The sequence below is a fragment of the Cricetulus griseus genome, chromosome 7, assembly GCF_003668045.3.
Source record: "Cricetulus griseus strain 17A/GY chromosome 7, alternate assembly CriGri-PICRH-1.0, whole genome shotgun sequence".
NCBI classification, from domain to species: domain Eukaryota; kingdom Metazoa; phylum Chordata; class Mammalia; order Rodentia; family Cricetidae; genus Cricetulus; species Cricetulus griseus.
The window spans coordinates 8,989,780-9,010,418 of record NC_048600.1 but is presented as its reverse complement, the minus strand read 5'-3'; the positions used below and the strand labels follow the sequence as shown (position 1 = coordinate 9,010,418).

The 20,639-nt window shown below is 40.6% G+C and overlaps 1 protein-coding gene across 1 annotated transcript in view; it reads left to right on the top strand.

Annotated features, from left to right (window-relative positions):
* Birc6 (baculoviral IAP repeat containing 6) overlaps positions 1-13,229 on the top strand; it is a 176,097-nt gene extending 162,868 nt beyond the window's left edge. Inside the window, 4 exon segments of the mRNA XM_027426080.2 lie at positions 1,441-1,518; positions 2,968-3,156; positions 7,401-7,535; positions 12,063-13,229. Of these exon segments, the coding sequence (XP_027281881.1) occupies positions 1,441-1,518; positions 2,968-3,156; positions 7,401-7,535; positions 12,063-12,242 (582 nt within the window). The 3' untranslated portion in view covers positions 12,243-13,229.
* Positions 13,230-20,639: the final 7,410 nt, after the last annotated feature.

Genomic DNA, 20,639 nt, shown 5'->3' with positions numbered 1-20,639 from the left:
TGAGACACCAGTATCCTGATAGTTTAGTATTTATTAAGTGTCTATGTTGAATGCCTTACACAAATATATAGTTTTAAAATTACTGTTTTTGTAGTTTTGGTGTCAGATGAGGGCCTCACGAATGCTGAGTAAGCACTCTGCCACTGAGAAGTATAGTAATAACCTCAAGTCCCTGTCCTTTTAGAGGTGACTCAGCAACCACCTGTAAATTCCAGCTACATGTGGATCTGACAACTCTGTTCTCTGTGGTACTTGCACATGTGTATGCACACAAAATTTAAAATAAAACTAAAAAAAAAAAAGTTCACAGTTGGGGGTGAAGAGATGATTCAGTGGTTAAGAGCCGTACTGTGCCATGTGATGGTGACACACACCTTTACACATGGGAGGCAGAGGCAAGCAGCTCTCTGAAGCTTGGTCTACAGAGCAAGTTCTAGGACAGCCAAGGCTACATACAGAAGCCTTGTCTCAAAAAACAAAACAAAACCAAAAAAAAAAAAAAAAAAAAAAGAGCCATGTTGATTGCTGTTCTAGAAGACTTCTCAGTTCCCAGGACCTGAGCCCACGTCAGGTGTCCTCACAGCCGCCTGAAACTTAATTTCAAAAGGTCTGGTACCCTTTGGCCTCAGTGGATAAAGGCAATAGCAACCTTAGTTTGATTCTCTGAACCCACATAGAGGAAGAAGAGCACTGACTCACTCATTTTGTCCCTGACCTCCACATGGATGCCCACATAGAAACAATTTAGATCACCGGGTATTGGTGGCACACGCCTTTTATCCCGGCACTCCGGAGGCAGAGGCAGGCGGATCTCTTTGAGTTCAAGGCCAGCCTGGTCTGCAGAGCGAGTGCCAGGATAGGCTCCAAAGCTACACAGAGAAACTCTGTCTCGAAGAAGAAGAGAAGAAGAAGAAGAAGAAGAAGAAGAAGAAGAAGAAGAAGAAGAAGAAGAAGAAGAAGAAGAAGAAGAAGAAGAAGAAAAGAAGCAATTTAGATCACACCAGAAGCTTTTGGTTTTTAGAAAAGTAGTATTTTTCATTAAGAGGTATGTTGTGTAGGGGTAATGATGTAACTTGGTTGGTAGCATGCCTGCTAGTGTACCCAAAGCCAGTACTGTATTAATTGGGTATGATGGTGCATCCTTGGTATCCTAGTGCTAGAACGGTGGAGGCAATAGAATCAGAAATTCAAGGTCATCCTCTACTACAAAGGCAAACCTGAGCTATATAAACAACAAAAGAAGATTACATGTTACTTATGCATATATGGATGTCATAGGCACCAAATTTTCTTTTTGAAGAAATTGTAATGCCATATGGGTTTGGTTCACACCTGAAGACAAATTAGACTACACTTTGATTTGAAGAGTATCATGTTTTTATTTCTAGGTAGTTACCTATTAAAGACTTCTTTAAATTCTGTTTGTCTTTCTCCCTTCAGGTTTGTTTAAGCATCCTGAACACATGGCATGGAAGACCAGAAGAAAAGTGGAATCCTCAGACATCAAGCTTTTTGCAAGTAAACAAAGTTTCTCTGACAGATTTACTTACACTCTTAAGAATTATGTGTGTTGCAGGTGAAATTAATGACCAAAAATGAACATAGAAAATTGTCCAAAAAGCTAGAAGGCAGGAAATACTAAATAGCTAATGTAGTAGTCTCTTGGGGAGTTCGAAGTCTGAAGTTCTGACATGAGACAAACATTAGACTTGTTGAATCAAATTCTTTCATAAGTTCTTAAAATACAGTGTGCTGCAATAAGGTGATTCAGGCATGCCTCCTGTCTTGTGCATCAAATTTAATACACTGATGGCACCCACTTCTTCAATGGGATATAGTGTTAAGTAGAATTTTAGTTTAATTTTGACCTGGTGATCAAAGTTAATGTCCCGGAATTGATAAATGTTGAGAGTTTTAAGCTCCTCCTCCCACCCCCCCCACCCCCCTCCCACTAGTGTTTGGTTTTTCGAGACAGGGTTTCCCTGTGTGACAGCCCTAGCTGTCCTAGAACTTGATCTGTAGACCAGGCTGGCCTCAAACTCATAGCGATTTGTCTGCCTCTGCCTCCCAAGTGGATTAAAGGCGTGTACCACCACTGCCTGACTTCTTACTAAGTTTTCTTTGTGAGTATTGTTGGTATAATGTTCTATATGAGTAAGGCCAGTTTTACCAGATGCTGCATAAATATTATTTAAGGCAGTGGCAGAGGCAGCAGGATCTTTGTAAGTTCAAAGCCAGCTTGGTCTATGTTGCTGGTGCCAGCCATATCAGCCAGGGCAACACAGTGAAATGCTGCCTATAAATAAATGAGTAAATAACTATTATATGGGGGTTTTAGTGTGGTTAGCTTAAATTTATAGTTTTTTTTAAATTTTTTAATATAGGTTTTTTTTTTTAATGTTTTTTTTTTTTTTTTTTTTTTTTTTTTTTTTTTTTTTTTTTTTTTTTAGGCAAGGGTCTCACACTTTAACCCAGGGCATCCTAGAATTCAATATGTAGCTTAGGTTGGCTTTGAGCTTACCCTGATATTCATGACTCAACTGAGATAATATATATGGATGATTGTCTATATATATGTATATGTACCACATACATATGCTGATAATCAAACACAGGTTCTCTAGAAAAGAAGCTTAACTGTTGAGCCATATTTCTAGCCCCCAATATATTGTTGGTTTGGCTTGGTTTGGTTTTTTGAGACAGGGTTTGTCTGTATAACAGCTCTGGCTGTCCTGGAACTCATTTTGTAGACCATGCTGGCCTGGAACTCAGAGATCCGCCTATCTCTGCTTCCTGAGTGCTGGGATTACAGATGTGTGCTACCACTGCCTGACTTGTTTTTGTTTTTATTTATGCCAGAAATATGTGGAAATATGCTAATAGAGACTTTTAGAGATGAAGCAGGATAACAATTTCCTGGCGGTAAAAATGTCTAATAACTGTTCTTTAATTTCCTCTTTTCCTTAGGTGTTGGTTTCTGTCCAGTCCCTTATATTAGTAGCTGAGCCTTACTTTAATGAACCAGGATATGAACGGTCTAGAGGCACTCCCAGTGGCACACAGAGTTCTCGAGAATATGATGGAAATATCCGACAAGCAACAGTTAAATGGGCAATGCTAGAACAAATCAGGAATCCTTCACCATGCTTTAAAGAAGTATGTTGGATAAAGTTAAATACTTAAGGCATTTGAGAATAACTTCTTAGTATTATATTCTATGTTTACAGTATCTGATACAGTAAGCTTTACTTCTTATAACTAACAATCCTAAGATCACTAATAACAGTGCAGTTAGTAAGGTTTAAAACTACATTTGTCATAGAAGACACTGGACTTTATCTTGGGACCTTATATTTAATGTTTACTTTTGCTTGACATGTGTAGGTACACATTTTGTGTGTAAAGGTGTGAAGACAGCCCTGGATTTTGATATTGAGGTGTTATCCATCTTTTTTCTGAGACAGGATCTCTAGCAGGTTTTAATTTCACTGGGTGAGCCTTTGTGGGCCAACTGTCTCTGTTGCTTCAGAACTGGGATTCAGAGCATGCACCACCACACTTCTGCTTTTGTTTTTTTGTGTTTTTAATGGGCTGTGATACACTTCACCAAATGAGCGTCTTTCTAGCCCAGGACTGTTTGTTTTTGATAGTTATCATTTTATCCAAGTAGTCAAACATTACTGAAATATTACTCGTGTAATATTACTTATTAAATGAAGGTCAACTAATTTATAAATCTGTCATGGGAAATAGATTTTTTGTTTTTGTTTTGTTTTTAAAGACAGGGTTTCTCTGTATTGTTTTGGAGTCTGTTCTGGAACTCGCTCTGTAGACCAGGCTGGCCTTGAACTCATAGAGATCTGCCTGCCTCTGCCTCACGAGTGCTGGGATGAAAGGCGTGTGCCACCAACGCCGGGCCTGATTTTTTTGTTCTTATGCTAAAGTATGTTTGTGAATGTTAAGAAAAAAATTAGAAATTTTCACGCTCCTAAAAGCCGTCAGAAGCATTTCAAGGGATTTGGCCTTTCTGTGTCTTAAAATTGCTTTCTTTCTCAAAGTTGTTTCCTTGGATTATCAGTTTCCTAGATTTTCCTGGAATATGGCAACATTTTAAATGAATTTTTTGTGTTGGCCTAAAAGACTGCCATATATAATAGGATTTAGCAGTTGTTACTCTTAAACACTGTGAGCCCTGTTAAGTGTTGCTCCTGTTAATCAGGTAGAGCTCATGAGCGTGATCCGAAGGATGTAAAGGGAAAATTCTTTTGTTACTACTACATGTGTGCACATACCCAGAGGTTTGCCTTTACCTTAAATGCTATGGAAGGTAGTAGTAGATCTAATGTTATAGGAGATTGGTTGTGCATGCACATGTGTGTGTATATTTGTATACAAGTCCTTTGATGTAATCTCTTTGTTAATTAGGCATAGGTTATTCACAGTAAGATAATTCACTGTGCAACTGCCCATCACCTGTTATTAAGCATTCTGTCAACTTACTGAAAAAAAAAAAAAAACAAGGATAAATACAATTCTCTTGGAGAACATGTATTCTTTCCCTTTGCATCATACATGAATTCTTCAGTGCTCTAGGTACTGAGCTATTGAAACGCTTGATAGTTCTGCTGTGTGTAACAGGGATTCCAAGTTCCGTGATGAGGCTAAGTGAGTCTTGATTCTTCTTTTCAGCTCTGCATGTTATCCCACTTATGTAAAGTTCAGAGGTCGACAGAATTAGCTTATTGAGCAAGTCAGGGTAAGGGCTGGAGATGTCACGTGGTGGTAGAACACTTGTGTAGTATGTATGAGTCTCAGGGTTTAGTCCCAAATATGAGCACATAGGGTCAGTGTGATGAGAGGAAACACAAGTGTTCTGGCAAGTATGATGTGCTGCTATGCACAGGTAGAGGTTACATTGCTGTGTGCTCTGTTTGAAAAGAAATTAATTTAGACACAAAATGATTTCTTTATATTTATGTTAAACTTCTCTGAAAATATATTTAAAGTACTCTGAAATATACCCATTTTATGAGTAGGTTTCCCTTGAATAAACACAGGGGTTACAATGGGAGAGTGAGGCTTATAAAATTTAAATATGGGGGGGCAGGGGAGGAGGGGAGGGAGAGGGAACTGGGATTGACATGTAAAACAATCTTGTTTATAATTTAAATAAAAATGGAGAAAAAATTAAATATATATCATTAGAAAAACAGTTCTATTATCTTTTAGAACCTAACTTGTTAAAATTGGCACTCCTTGCCACTGAATACTTAAACCTGACTTGCTTAGTGTGAATTCCCTGGGCGTTTTTGCTTATTTGGGTTGTTGGGAGGGGGGGTGTTGTTTCGTTTTTCTTTTTCTGTTTGTGAGGTGAGAGCTTCTACTGTTCAGGCTGGCCTCCAACTTGCTCTGTAGGTGATGATCATCTTGAACTTTGGATCTTTGAACGTCTTATCCTCCTGTTGCCACCTATTCAATGCTGGGGTTATAGGCATGTGCCCCCGTGTGACAGTGGGGCTCAAAGTAAGGCCTCATGCATACTCTGCAAGCAAACTGGTTTTTCTTCTAAAGTATTTTTTCCCCTGGTGCTCTCATATCCTGTCTGGTTCTGAGACTTTTTCTTTTTTTTTTGAATCCTTGAGCATCAGTCTCACAAACTGCTAAATGTAAACGTTGGTAAACGTTGGATTATTGGGGCTGGAGAGGGCTCAGAGGTTAAGAGACTGACTGCCCTTCCAGAGGTCCTGAGTTCAGTTCCCAGCAACCACATGGTGGCTCACAACCATCCGTTATGAGATCTGGTGCCCTCTTCTGGTGTGCAGGTATACATGGAAGCAGAATGTTGTATACATAATAAATAAAATCTTAAAAAACAACAACAACAAAAAAACCCATTGGATTATACTAGTGTTTTATTTCAGTTCCCATGTCTTTATCTAGCTTTAGACAGGATAGGACAGAGAGAACCCCTTTAGACAGTATGGGAACTGAACTGGATTTCTTGTCTGTTTTCTAATTTAAGTTTCCCAGAGATTCCCAGTGCTTATGTATCAAACATTTTTCAGAGGTAGAAATCTTTTAAATTTCCAGATGAGACCAGGTGGTGGTGGCTCACACCTTTAATCCCAGCACTCAGGAGGCAGAGGCTGGTGGATCTCTGTGAGTTCAAGGCCAGCCTGGTCTACAAAGTGAGTTTTCTGGCTATGAGAAACCCTGTCTCAAAAAACAAAACAAACAAACAAACAAAAAAAAAGGTAAGAAAAAAGAAAATCCAAATGAGATACATTGTTACTACAAGGGATTTTAGTGCTATACATAAATGCATTAATAACCAAACCAGAAAATGCAATTGAAAGCTTGTTTAGATTGTGTGTGTGTGTGTGTGAGAGAGGGGGGGGGGGCACGGACGGACGGACTGACCGACAGACCGACCAATACCTGGACTCATGATGCCCTCAAAGGTCAAAAGAGGACATCAGATGCCCTGGTTGTGAGCCTCATTGTGCCCTGAGAACCAAACCTGGCTTCTGTGCAACAAGTACTCTTAACTCTCTCTCTAGCCCCAGAAGATACAATTTAATGAATAAGAATATGCCACAGCTAGGGCTTCATTTTGATTTTTATGTGGTTGTCTTTGATACTTAAAATTTCCTCACTTATGCTAAGTGGCACAATGGATAAAGGCCCTTTCCACCAAGCCTGCCCACCTGGGTTTAATTCCAAGACATGCTAGGAGAAGAACCTGATGCCTTTGACATTTATGTGTGTGGTGTGGCACACATGCATAACCACAATAAATAGATGAATAATGTTTTTTAAAGCTTTACTTATCTAGATCATCTTTGAAACCTCTCTTAAAAGATCTTTTTCATTTTTTTTTTTTTCTGTTTTTGGTATGGTGCTAAGGGTGTGTACATGAGTACAAATGCCTAGAGAGGCCATCAGATCACTTGGAGCCTGAGTTAACTGGTGGTTGTGAGCCTCCTGACATGGGTAATGATAACTAAGCACAGGTCTTTTGTAAGAGCAATATACTCTGAGCCATGTCTTCAACCCTCTTTCTCATGTAAAGACAGACATTTTTCTGCTGCCTACGTGTTGAAGATTTTTGACCTTTTGCTGTTTTATTTCTATTTGCTTTATGTTGCCTTATGTGTATCCTGTGCTATTTAGATGGGATTACTTGAATATCTAAGCAGTGTTGAATATCCTTTGCTGCTGTAGAATTTCGTATTTCAGTCTATGCCCTCTGATGTTCTGAGCCTGGTTCTTCTATGGTAATGATGTAGAACATATAAAACAGAATATTTGAAACCTGAAATTCTTTATTTTTGTAATGCCACCAACTTTGATTTTAAAGTGTGTGGACATGCTCTATTCTATTGCTTTTTGTCTTCAAGGTTATACACAAACATTTTTACTTGAAGAGAATTGAGATCATGGCCCAGTGTGAGGAGTGGATTGCAGACATCCAGCAGTACAGCAGTGATAAGCGGGTAGGCAGGACCATGTCTCACCACGCAGCAGCTCTCAAGGTGAGTTGTGATTCACTGACTTAGCTATTCCCACCTGAAGGTCAGGGGCAGAATTGAACCAAAGAAACAAGTTGTTACAGAAAGTGTGTAGTACACTTTGTACACACTTTGTACAAAGCTTTTGTACAAAAGCTTTGACAGGGGACTGATACTTAGTCAGATTAAAAGTGGCTATAGGACCGGAGCCCAAAGATGTTTTGTCCTTACCTTATGCCTTTTATCTTACATAATTTTATTACTTGGTATGATGAAGAAGCTATGAGATGGAGGGCTACTGAGAGCTGATTGGTAATAACCTCTGTGGGAGGTAGGCATTTGTTTTTAGCTTAAGCATTCACTGATAGAAATGGAAGATACAGCCAAGCGGTGGTGATGCATACCTTTAGTCCCAGCACCCGGGAGGCAGTGGCAGAGGCACGTGGATCTCTGTGAGTTCGAGACCAGCATGGTCTACAAGAGCTAGTTCCAGGACAGCTTCCAAAGCCACAGGGAAACCCTGTCTTGAAAAAACAAAAACAAAAACAAACAAACAAACAAAAATACAGATGGAAATCCTTCTTTTTGCTGCTTCCCAATAACTATTTTATTCTTCTGTCCTTTTATCCTCTGCCAACTGTCTTCCCTCTTTATGCATGCAGTATTTCATCCCTGCTGGCTTCTTTCCGTTTTTGTTTTCCAATCCTCACTGAAACACTGTAAATTCCCAATGGTGAAGACACACACCTTTAATCTTGGTACTTGCCAGTGGCAAGATAATCACTGTGTGTTCCAGGACAGCCATCCAGTGTTACATAGTGAGACCCTCTCTCAAAACAGAGCAAGTAAAATATGTAGCTGATAATAAGAATGCTAGATTTTTAGGTGTGTTTTTTTTTCTTCCAAGTACAGAAATATTTATGAGTGACAAGTCAGTCATGTGATATTTGGAATTTGTCTCAAAATAAGAAAAATAAAAACTGATATCAGATTAGCAAAGAGTTGCTAACAGTTGAAGCTAGGTGTTAGATATGTATACATTTATTTTCCTATTCTGCCTACTTTTGTATACTGTTGAAATTTTACATTATAAAGCCAGGGGTGGTTGTTGAGGACTGGTGTTTGTGGGGCTGCTGTTGGGACCAGCGAAGCAGTTCTGGGTCTGTTCCTGAGTGGGGGAGTGTGGATGAGGGAAGGCTAGCTATATACGTTAAAGGAAAGATGGAGACATAGGATGGTATCAGGAGGACAGTTTCAGTCCATACTGAATGCACATCTGTTTATTCATACAACATCTTAAGTAATCAGCCAATGGCAGAAAATGTCTATTATCATGTATAAAGGGCAAATAGCAATTACTTCTCTTAATCCTATTTGGCCATCAGGTGCTTCATAGCTGCACATATCACCTAGCTTTCAGTACGAGTGTAAACTAACCTTGGCCCAAGGCTATTGTTATTTAGATATGAGCCATTCACCACCGAGGCCAGGGCATCCTGTAGTCGTTAAAATAATATCTTAGACAATAGGAGTGATTTTGAGCTCTCTGAACTAGTGGCAAGATGGAATGGACTTCTGTCTAGGGGTCCTGGGTCCCCCGACAGGTGGACGTGCCTTAAGTATCTCAATTAGTAGGATAGGGATTCAAAGCTACCCTTGGCTAGTGAGGCTGTCAAAGGAAATAACACTTAGTTTGTTCTATGCCAGTTCTGTTTTGTCCAATACTGGAAAGCAGTTTGTGTTCTCCATCCAACAAGAACAAAGACCTCTGTATCCAAAGGTTTACAAGACTCTTCTGCCTCCTTACACAGTGCCCACTAGCCCATCTCCATGTACAGTTGTGCTGCAGTTTCACTCCTCCAACTCTTTCTCTCTCTCTCTCTCTCTCTCTCACACACACACACACACACACACACACACACACACACACACACACTGTAGTTACTCATTAGCATACCCACCACTTATCCAGTGTTTTCCTTTTCTATTCATCATAAGCTCCTCTTTCTCCCCCTTTTCCCTCTTTCCTGAGAAGCAGTTTATCTTCACCTCCTTCCACTTGTGGTCTTTGGGCTTCTAATGTTGGACAAGGTGACTCATAAAACAAAACCAAAAGTCATGGATCTGAGAAAGGGATAGAACAGGTTTTGATAAGGACAGGTGGGAAATAAAAGAAGGAGAGGTGGGGAGAGTGATCAGAATGCATTATATACCTGTAAGAAGTTGACAAAAAAACAGAATTAATCTATTAAAAAGTGATTCTTGGAACTCTTTCCCTCTCCAGAGTTGTGTTTCTAATGGTTTTTCCTAAACACCCTCATTAAACATTGAGAGTAGTACTGTATCTTCCTTCAGATTGGTTCTTCTAGTTTTCTACACTTAGTTTCTTTTTCTTTTAGTCTTTTTTCTCTCAGATCTATAGATATTGCTTAGCTCCCTTCATCTAGTTCACATGCTTAGTAGGAGACCCCTTTAGTATTGTCCTCAGAAGCAGCTTGTTCCCAGCTGCTCCTGTTGTCTCTGTGCTCCATAACCAGTTGGATGCTTACTGGAAAGGTGCTGAGCTGCATCTTTGCTCACACACATCTTCAGAGCCTGCAGTTTAGCTGTTGCTGCTGCTGCTGTTCTGTTATTTGAACATTTGCTTTTGCCTGAAATTATTTTACTGTATTTTGAAGGTTGTTTTTGTTTGTATTTTTGAGACAGGGTCTCACTCTGAAATCATGACTGGCCTGAATCTGAACTATGTAGATCAAGCTGCCCTCAAACTCAGATCTGCTTTCCTCTGCCTCCCCAGAGTTGGACTTAAAAGATGTGAGCTACCATACTAAACTACTGTACAATTTTTCTATGTCACCCTGACTTGGAAATCCTTCATTTCCAAATTGGTGAAGATTTCAACATCTTTGCTGAAGAATGCTAGTCAAGGAAGTGCATACTTTTCAGCTAAGTCCATAATATAGTTACAGTATCCTACCTCTCCCAAGTCCTCATAATAGTGAGATTTTTCTTTCTTCTTCCTTGGCCAGTGTTTTTAAACATAGTGGAAGGGGAATCGGTGCTGAAGAGTTTGTGAATTTCAAGTGTGTGAATATGCTTTAAATAAGTGGCTGAGAGTGTGTGATTGTCTCAGCCTCTAACTCTATCTAACTCAGGCTTCACAGAAGTTAACGTATCTTTATTGTGCTCATTGCCCTTGTTTTGTCAGTGCTTAACAGAACATTTTTTAGGTGTAAAGATTGTTCTATAAAACTGTGTAGTGGGGCTGGCCAGATTGCTCAGTGAGTAAAGGCACTTGCCACCAAGCCTGACGACCTGAGTTTGATCCCTGAGACCCGTATGGGTGAAGAGAAAACTGTTGCAAGTTGTCTTCTTACTTTTCATATGTGTACATGCCTCTTTACACATAAACACACACAACAATCAATGTGCTTTGAATTACTTGGTTAATTTTCAAAATCAGCTATTGGTACAGGTAATTTTCAAAACCTTTAATGTGGTATTTTCATTTATAAGTAACTAATCAACCTCTTAGCATCTTACATTTTAAGGCAAGATGGGATAACACAATTATTTACTTTCTAGACATTGTTTTCCATTTGTTTGCATTTTAAAAATTCTAATGATAAAATTACTTTTTATGTTTCTTCTGAGTTAAATGAAATGATGAGGAAACTTTTGCCAAGTTTATGAAGGGCCCTTTGATCGAAACACACCTGTTTTCATTCACCAAGATAGCCATGCATGTGTGGTCTCAATTTTGTAGTGTAGTTTAGGTTTTTGTTTTGTGTTTGTGTAGATGTGTGTCTCTCCCCTCCCCCCCCTTTTTCCCCCACTCCATAGTAAAGATCAGTCCCAGAGCCTTGCACATGCCAGACAAGTGCTGTACCATTATGATAAATCCCCAATCTGGGTTTATTTTAATTTGTACACTTGTCCTTTTCAAAGTTGACATTTATGACAACACAGGGGATTAATGTCTTCAATTTAAAAGAATACACATATCAATCTGTAGGTGTTTAAAGTCATTGGTGGTGCTGCTTCTGTGGCCAGGGTGAGACACATGAGGTTATGTGGAACTACACTGTGTTTTTTAGGAGGTGACCTTTATTCCTCTGTACCAGTACAGAATGTTACTTGGGGCTTTTTAGTATCAGGAAGTAACTTTGAGTTTGGGGATTTTTTTTTTTTTTCATATAATTTATGTTTTGCTTGCATGTATGTCTGTGTGAGGGAGTCAGAAGCCCTAGAACTGGAGTTACAGATAGGTGTGAGCCGCCATATGAGTGCTGGGAATTGAACCCAGGTTTTCTGGAAGAATAGCCAGTGCTCTTAACTGCTGAGTTATCTCTCTGGCCCTGAGCATGGGTATTCTTAAGAGTTTTGTTTACTGTGTGTTTTAAATGTGTGATGTACTGGCTGGCATAAGAAGACACTGGGTACATATTTATACACTTGATACTGGAGTATGTTAAAACCAAGTTCTTGTCTCAGTGATATGGTAGAATCACAATGATCACACTTCTGATATTAGTAATTTCCTCCATGTAGCGCCACACTGCTCAGCTCCGAGAAGAGCTACTGAAACTTCCCTGTCCTGAAGGCTTAGATCCAGACATTGACGATGCCTCCCAGGTGTGCAGGGCCACAGCACGTGCTGAAGAGACTCTAACACACGACCATGGCAAACCCAGCAGCAGCAAAGACCTCCCCAGTGACTTCCAATTATGAGCTGCATTGATGTGTATTTCATAGACACAACGGCTTCGGAAGCACAAGCCAAATATGTCAATATTTGTATGTAAGAAACTAATTATGTAATAGGTAATGAAACTGAAACTATACTATGCCCTTAAGGAGATCCAGTTTAATTCAAGGTGATCTTTGATTTACCTGTACAAGAGTGTAAACTTTTTTGTGCTTTTATTTTTCAATTGTGAGAACCACTGATTGGTATGTTCAACAAATTTGTGTATACAAAGAAATGGATAAATCACTGATCTATAAGGGAAACTACCTTAGGAAAGAATGTTTACTGAATGTTTATCTTTTTTTTTCTTTTTTTTTTCTTTCTTTTTTTTTTTTTTTTTTACTGTAGAGTGAGAGGTTGTTAACAAAGGATATATATTGGTCATTCTTACAACTGCTATTTAAAGTCAGCAACTTTTCACTGAATTTGATAGATTTTATGTTTGGCCATATCTTCATGCTCATATTTGATTTCTGAAGACCTCCTACATACACTTTAATAAAAGTTAAATGGACATAGCCCTTCTTTTTTGATTTACTGGTACATTTTTAAGTAATAAATCTGCCATAAAATGCACTATAGCTGGAGACTTGCACTTGTATGGATGAATTTATTACATTCAACATATTTAATTTTATGCCTTCTAAGATGCAGAAAAAAATAAATGAACATGATTTTATTCTATGCCAAACATTGGGCCTCTGAATGTATCAATTCTTTGAATTTAAGTATATGAAAAGGTATGGTCAATTGGAAAAGTCACTTTAAACTGTTTTCCTCGAGGGCTCCTCTCTGTCCTGGACTGTGTGGTTTTGTTCCTCAAGTCCCATGTATGTATCAACACGGAGGCTCTGTAGAGGAGAGAGGCTGGGCCTCTCTGGTGCTGTTACAGTACGCTCTGTACCTGCCATACAGGCTCATTTTCATGCAAATTCTTCCTGGAGCCAATAAATAAAAACTTAGGTGAATTAGTATGTCTTGTTTCTAAAATAGTTGCCATGTGTGAAATGGTATTTCTACAGAGAAGCTTTTGAGACCTGAGCATGGGGGAAACAAGGAGGTTTTTGTAAGACCAATTACCATAGAGAAAAGGCTGAAAGCTGGGCATGGTGGTGCATGGTTTTAATCCCAGAAGGGGCATTCTGTTTTTTTGTTTGATTGTTTTTTTAGACAGTGTTTCTCTGTGGCTTTGGAGCCTGTCCTGGCTGGTCTCGAACTCACAGAGATAGATCCTCCTGTCTCTGCCTCCTGAGTGCTGGGACTAAAGGCATGTGCTACCACTGCCTGGCAGAAGGGGCATCCTTATCTCTACAGTTCAAGTTCTGGGACAGCCAGCTACATAGAAAGACACTTTCTCAAAAAAAAAAAAAAAAAAAATCTGAAGTGATTATTGAAAATAATTATATAAAAGTGGTATTTGACTCTGAAGAAACTGGCAGCCTGGCAATGTTCCCTACAATCCCTGACTGGGAGACCGAGGTATAGCGTTTGCTCAGAGCCTGCAGTATGAGACCCTGTCTCAAAAATTAGGGAATGGGAAGGAGAATCAGAAATTTAGGTAGTGGGCATGAAGTAAAAAGGGAAAATGAAGTTAAGGGGTGTGATACCCCTTCATGTTTCAGGCCCCAGACTCCTTAAACACCACTAGCAGAAAACAGCAGGGAAGCAGAACACCTAAACACAGTAGTCTTAGATACAGTGTGTAGTAAGTTGCAGCAGAGTAACAAGATAGTGATGCAGTGTATGATGAGAAAGACTTAGTTAGACAGAGTCTGTATCTAAAACTATTAGCAATACCAAGTAAAAGCATTTGGAGGTGGCTCAGTGGCAATCGGCTGAGCTAGGCCAACAACCTGAGTTCAGATCCCAGGAACCCACATAAGTAAAGGGTGTCAGGGAATGGTGAAATGATTTAGTGGGCAAAGCTGCTTGCAGCCAAGCCTGATGAACAAAATTGAATACCAGGACCTGTGTGGAAGAAAGGAAATAACTGATTTGTGCAAGTTGTCCTCTGACTTTCATTTGCATCTCCCAGCACAAACAAATAAGTAAAAGTGATTAGTAATCTCTAAAGGAGAAAAACAAAGCTGAGCCAGGTGGTGCACACCTTTAATCCCAGTACTCAGGAGGCAGAGGCAGGTGGATCTCTGTGAGTTCAAGGACAGTCAGTGCAACACAGAGAAACATTATCACCAAACAAAAAACAAAACAAAAAACTGGCCACAATGGCTTTCATCTCTATCTCAGGACTTCCATGGCAAGATGGGAGGTGGAGACGAGAGACTCACCCAGAAGGTGGCAGGTGGGCTGCCTGGTGCTTATAATGAAGCTGCAGGGAACAATGTGGTCCTGCCTTGAAAAGAGAGGATAAGAACTGCCTCTGACTTCCACAGTGTATGTATGCACATGGAACACACACAGAAAAGGACATAAAAGGGCAATCATCAACTCTCCATGTCTGTGTTTGCTTTTCCCTTTGGTCAGGATCCCATTCTAATTGGGCATGAATGATAAACACTGTCAAGTACGTTTTTCCATCACACCTCATTTTTAGATATGGGAAAGTGTTAGAAAGCAACAATATTGTTACCGGCGCCAATAAATAAATGATTTACAAAAACTAGATGGCACAGGCAGCAGGTGAGATGGCTCAGTGGGTAAAAGTGCCTGAAAACCGGAGTTTGAATCCTAGGACTCACTTGACGGATGATGAGAATCAACTCTTCTATATGTTCCATGGCCTGTACATGTGAGCGCTCATTGAGTGTAAGGTTCCTGCACTCTGGTTAACTGAAGGCACGAAGACAGTACAATATGGTAAGTTTTCCAGAGAGTTATTTACAAGGTTCTGTTGGGAGGGACCACTGAGGACAGTCACTGAGGAAAGTCACTGAGGAATAACCATGATGTGAACAGGTACAGTTACCTAGAGGAAAGCCTCCTGAGTAAGTACTGGAGAGTGACAATCAAGACAATGGGTGTGGCAGGCTGTGATGTCAGAGAAGTGACAGCTCTCGGGCCACTGAAAGCCTGGTTTGGCCTACTACTGACCTTCAACACCGTGAATGATTGGGAAAGCTCTCAGCTTTGACCAGGGAAGAACCAGATCATAGCATTCTGCCTTCTGCTGTGACTGCAGAGTCCACATGGTAGGTTATCTATCACCTGGAGCCTTCCAAGGGTAGACAGGAGGAGGCACTTGGCAGAGCTTGGAGAAATGCATATATCCGTTGATAGGAGAATGAATCCCATGTTTTCAAGCTGAGAAACTAGGGTAGACAGGTAGAGTAAAACAAAAGACCGAGTTGGCCCAAGAGTGTACAACTTTGGGAAAATGTGAACAACAGTGTTAAAGCAGTGTGTTCATGATCTGCAAACTGTTGTGTATCCCACCACACCCCCATGGTGTCTGTTCTGAGCCAGTGCTCTACCATTGAGCTGCATCCCAGCCCCAGAATAGTTTGTTATAAAGTTTTTAAAGGCAAGTTTATTGAGAAGTAAAATAACTGCTGCCTGCAGTAGAGAAAGGCCTGAAGATACCTTGCCCTGTTCTGCTTTAAATTACTTAAAATCCTTTCTAGGGACTTGAGAGATGGTTGAGTACTCAAGAGCTCTTGTTGCTCTTGCAGAAGACCAAGGTTTGATTCTCAGCACCTGTGGTTGGATTTTTCTTTGAGCCACCAGCCAGCTCCTAAATAAAGACATGGAGACTTAGTAAGTATGAATGCTTGATCTTTAGCTTATGCTTGTCCCACTAGCTCTTACAACTTAATTAGCCTGTTCCTAGTCATCTGTGTTTTGCCTCACGGCTTTTTACCTTTCATTCTATATGTCCTGCTTTCTGTGTGTGTCTGGCCCCTGGCTTCTCCCTGGCATTTCCCTCTCTGCCTCTCTCAAGCCTAGGTTCCTAGTATTTACTCTCTCTGCCCACATCTTTACATAGTTAAACTAATAGTCCACAACATAAAGAAATGCAGCACATCTTTACATTTAGTTAAACTAAGATTTCACAACAAGCACCCACATGGTATCTGTTTTAGTCAGGATTTTTGTTGTTGTGATAAGATACCATGACCATGGCAACTCTTACAAAGAAAAAAACTATTAAATTGGGATGGCTTATATTTTCAGAGGTTTAGTTCATTATCATCATTGTGCAACATGGTGGTGTGCAGGCAGACTTAGTACTGGAAAAGTAGCTGAGAGCCCTACATCTTCACTTTCAGACAACAGGAAATGAAGTAAGATACAGGGTTGTATCTTGAACATATGTGAGACCTGAAAGCCCACCTCCACAGGGACACATTTCCTCCAACAAGACCACACCTTTTGTAGTACTTAAGGTAATTCTGATGCTAGATGATCTCTGAGATTTGAGGAATATGGACATGCAGGACTTGATGTCTTAATGGCAGGTTTGGTTTCCAGTTGTTATTTATTTGCTTATTTACCAGGAAATCATGCGTTGCTTTGCCTGTAGAATAAGGCTTCAGGATTATAGCATTAAGCAACATATCAGATGGGAACACGCTGCTAAGACTTGTATTCTTGGAGCAAGACCAGCCACAGCTGGATTTCATTACTTGGGTTTTTCTCCTACCTTTTGTGTTGAAGCTGTTTGGTACACTTGCAAACAACAATTCCCTCTTCTGTTTGGGTTTGCTATTCATAGCCATGGAAATGGAAACATTCCCCTTTTGGCTGGAAACAGGCGCAAAGCCTGGAAACACTCTGGTCAAAGTCTTGCACAGACCCCAGGCCTCTTTGTGAAGCCTCCTGAGTATATCAAATCCCTCCTCCCACAGTACAGGCAGAAGACACTGATGCAGTGCAGAGTGCTTCATCACATTACTCAGCCCGATAACTCGGTGATATATTGTCTAAGGATAGTTAGATCCCTATGTAGTACCTGAAGGAAGAACTGAATTTATTGCTAACTGTAGGAAAGGAAAATTACGCAGGTCTGTTGCAATCTCTTCTTGCACAACATACTGTTAATCATACATAAGGTGTGGAGTTCAAATGTTCCTAGATTGAGAGGCATAAGCATTAAGCATCATCTGTAAAAAGGGCCTTCCTTGGGTGAGGCTATTGATGGGCTGGAATTCAGGCCCACATGTAGCTAAGGGAGTCTGTCCTGGATTTTAAGCACTGGGCTTCAGAAAACATGTTCAGGCAATTAATCATCGAGTGAACAGTTCTAAAACTTGTTTTGATGGCTACTTTTTGCTGTGGGTCTTTCAAGTTGATCTGAATGTTTATTTTGGTTTTTAGATTTTTCTTTCTGCTAGAGAGATGGCTCAAGCCAACAAGACAAGATTTTGTTTTTGTACTTTTAATTATTTGTATGTTGTGCACCTGAATGTGTATATGTACAACACATAAGTGCAGGAGCCCACAGAGGCTGGGAGAGGGTGTCAGGTGCCCCGGAACTGGAGTTATAGGTAGTTATGAGGGACCTGGCCCTGGGAATAGAACTCAGGTCCTCTGCAGGAGCAGTGTGTTCTTAACTGCTGAGCCCTCTAACATCACTGAAAATGCATCAAAAGCTGTAATGGCTGGGCGTTTTGGTGGCGCATACCTTTCATCCCAGCACTCGGGAGGTAGAGGCAGGCGGATCTCTGTGGGTTCGAGGCCAGCCTTGTCTACCGAGTGAGCTCCAGGACAGTCTCCAAAACAATACAGAGAAACCCTCTCTTGAAAAACAAAACAACAAAACAAAAAGCTGTAACGATAGGGTTTTATAAACATGTGGCTGGTTCTACCTTAGATATGTTTTTATCTGTGACAGCAGGTTTTTGATGTAGTGTTGAGCACCTCAATTAATCTGATTTTGTCCCCAGTCATTTGTTGAATCATCTGTCAGGCTAATTGTTGTGTAGAAGGACTGAAGGTTCTGGACAGCAGACATCAAATGAATGTGAAGCAAATGTATCTAGAAGAATCTTGGGACCAGGAGGAAGACACATTGCAAACACCTAGGTCTAATCATGAAAACAAGATATGGTGACTCCTCGTGTCTACTTTACACAGCCAGTTTTCTGTGCATTATAAATTTAGACATGGCATGAGATGTTAGCTATGTCCTAGATCCCTTCCTCGTTGGCCCAAAGGAAAATGAAGGGTATTTATTATCCATATGCTACTCATTAGTCTGTTACCCATAAATCCTTGTGTTAGGAAATTCAAACTTTTTCAATGTCCCTAGGGCTAGTCTATCCTATTCACTTTGTCAGCTGACGTGAAGAAATACTTTTTTGATGACCACTCTGGTTATTTAGCTTATATCGTAGGACATTTTTCCTTAGTCTTTCACTGGAAATGGTTACAGGGTTTGTAATCTTTGTAAGGGGATATGGGCCATTGCGCTGTCATAGTCTTGGAATGGCCTAATTGTCCTACATAACAGTTCCTTTTGCCTTGGGGTTGGCATTAAGAGTGGTATGTTCACCTAGAAGAAGCACTCTGCTAACAACACAGGAGCCACAGCTCTGGGGATGGTTTCACTCAATGATGTGCCAAGTGTGGTTAGATTCCCATCTCTGCCACACCACAAGAGCTTTTTAAAATACTTTGTGGGGGGATTAAACCCAGAATTTAGCTTATGTGGAGCATTCACTCTAATACTAAGCCAGAATCAGCCCCTATTATTATTTGTAGATTATCACTTTTAGGGCTGGTGATATAGCTTAGTGGTAGAGCACTTGCCTAGCATATGGAAAGCCCTCAATACTGCAAAAAGGCAAAAAGATTTTATATTTTGTTGTTATATAATTTCCCCCCAGTTGTATTAGCAACGGCTGGAGGGAACTTCATATAGATGGTGGTGATGAGTACCTGTGGGGAAGGCTGGATTTAGTTAAGTGTTGAGTCCTTCACCACGAGAACATGAGCCATCATTACTTTCTTTTTATTTATTTATCTTTTTTAATACACAGCTGACAAACCTATCAGGTCATTTATGCAGTCAACATGAAATGTGACATATGGTAAGAGAGGTGATGTCCAATTTAACACCCCCATCTTCCACCTCTGAGATGTGCTCTTTGAACCAGCTGAAAACACATTATCACAGTGTAGGAGAGATGACCCAGTGGTCAAAAGCACTTGTTGCTCTTCCAGAGGACTTGGGGTCATTTCTATAATGATTGCCGGGGTCCAGCCTATATCAGTCGCTACAAAGGCCATCTATTCCAGACTGATGTCTGTGGGGCTGCGATCAGGACCAGCCGAGCATCCCCGGGTAGTGTGTGGATCAGGAAACTCCTAGTTACCCAACAGCTTTAAGGATGAGACAGAGACATTTTGTCATCTCAGGAGGGCTCTCAGTTCATGCTGGAGTCTACGGTTTATTCAAGTATCCTCTTAAATAGCTTTCCAACAGTGGGAAAAAAATCAGATATAAAGCTGATATCAAATATTTTCTTTAATCCCAGAGACACCCCTAAAACTGCACGTCCTCACCAGCCTCACCAGATCCTAGGCACATATACAAGCTCTCAGACATTCCACAAGGGCCCCAGCCTTCCTGCACCAGGTACCTTTCACTAGCCCTCAGAATAGGTATGGGCCCACCCAGGGCCTAGGTCTATAGTTATACAAACTAGGAGACATTCTCCACCGTGGCCAGGCCTTTTGGAGGTAACCAGCCAACATCTGAAAGACAATGGGAGATTCAAACTCCTGGAATTGAGCTGAGGTTTGTACCAAAAATATCATAATCAATCTTCGGGCCTGGACAAATGGGCAGCTCATAGTCTCCCGTGACTTCAGGTTCAGGAGATCCAATGCTCTCTTTTGGTCTTCACAGGCACCAGCACACACTTGGCACATTCTCACGTAGACAAACATATGTACATAGGTAAAATTTTTTTTATAAAGTATTATCAAGGGGCCGGGCATTTTTGGTGCACGCCTTTAATCCCAGCACTCAGGAGGCAGAGGCAGGCGGATCTCTGTGAGTTCGAGGCCAGCCTGGCCTACAGAGTGAGTGCCAGTATAGGCTCCAAAGCTACACAGAGAAACCCTTTCTCGAAAATAAACAAACAAAAAAAGTATTATCAAGGACCAGAAAGATGGCTCAGTGAGTAAAGGTGCCTGCTGGCAAGTCTAAAACCCTGAGTTCAGTATCTGGGCCCCACATGGTGGGAGGAGAGAGCTGACTCCTGCACTTTGTCCTCTGCTATTCCTGTCCAATGCCTAAAAAAAACAAAACAACATCAGGATCCCACAGGGTGAATGTATCAGTTTGTTTATTCCGTCATGGAAGGACACCTGCATTGTATTCATTTTTGGGCTATGAAAGTGCTGCCACAAATATCTGCAAACTTTTTTTTGTCAGTGTCTCATGTAGCACAGGCTAACTTCATATTCATTAT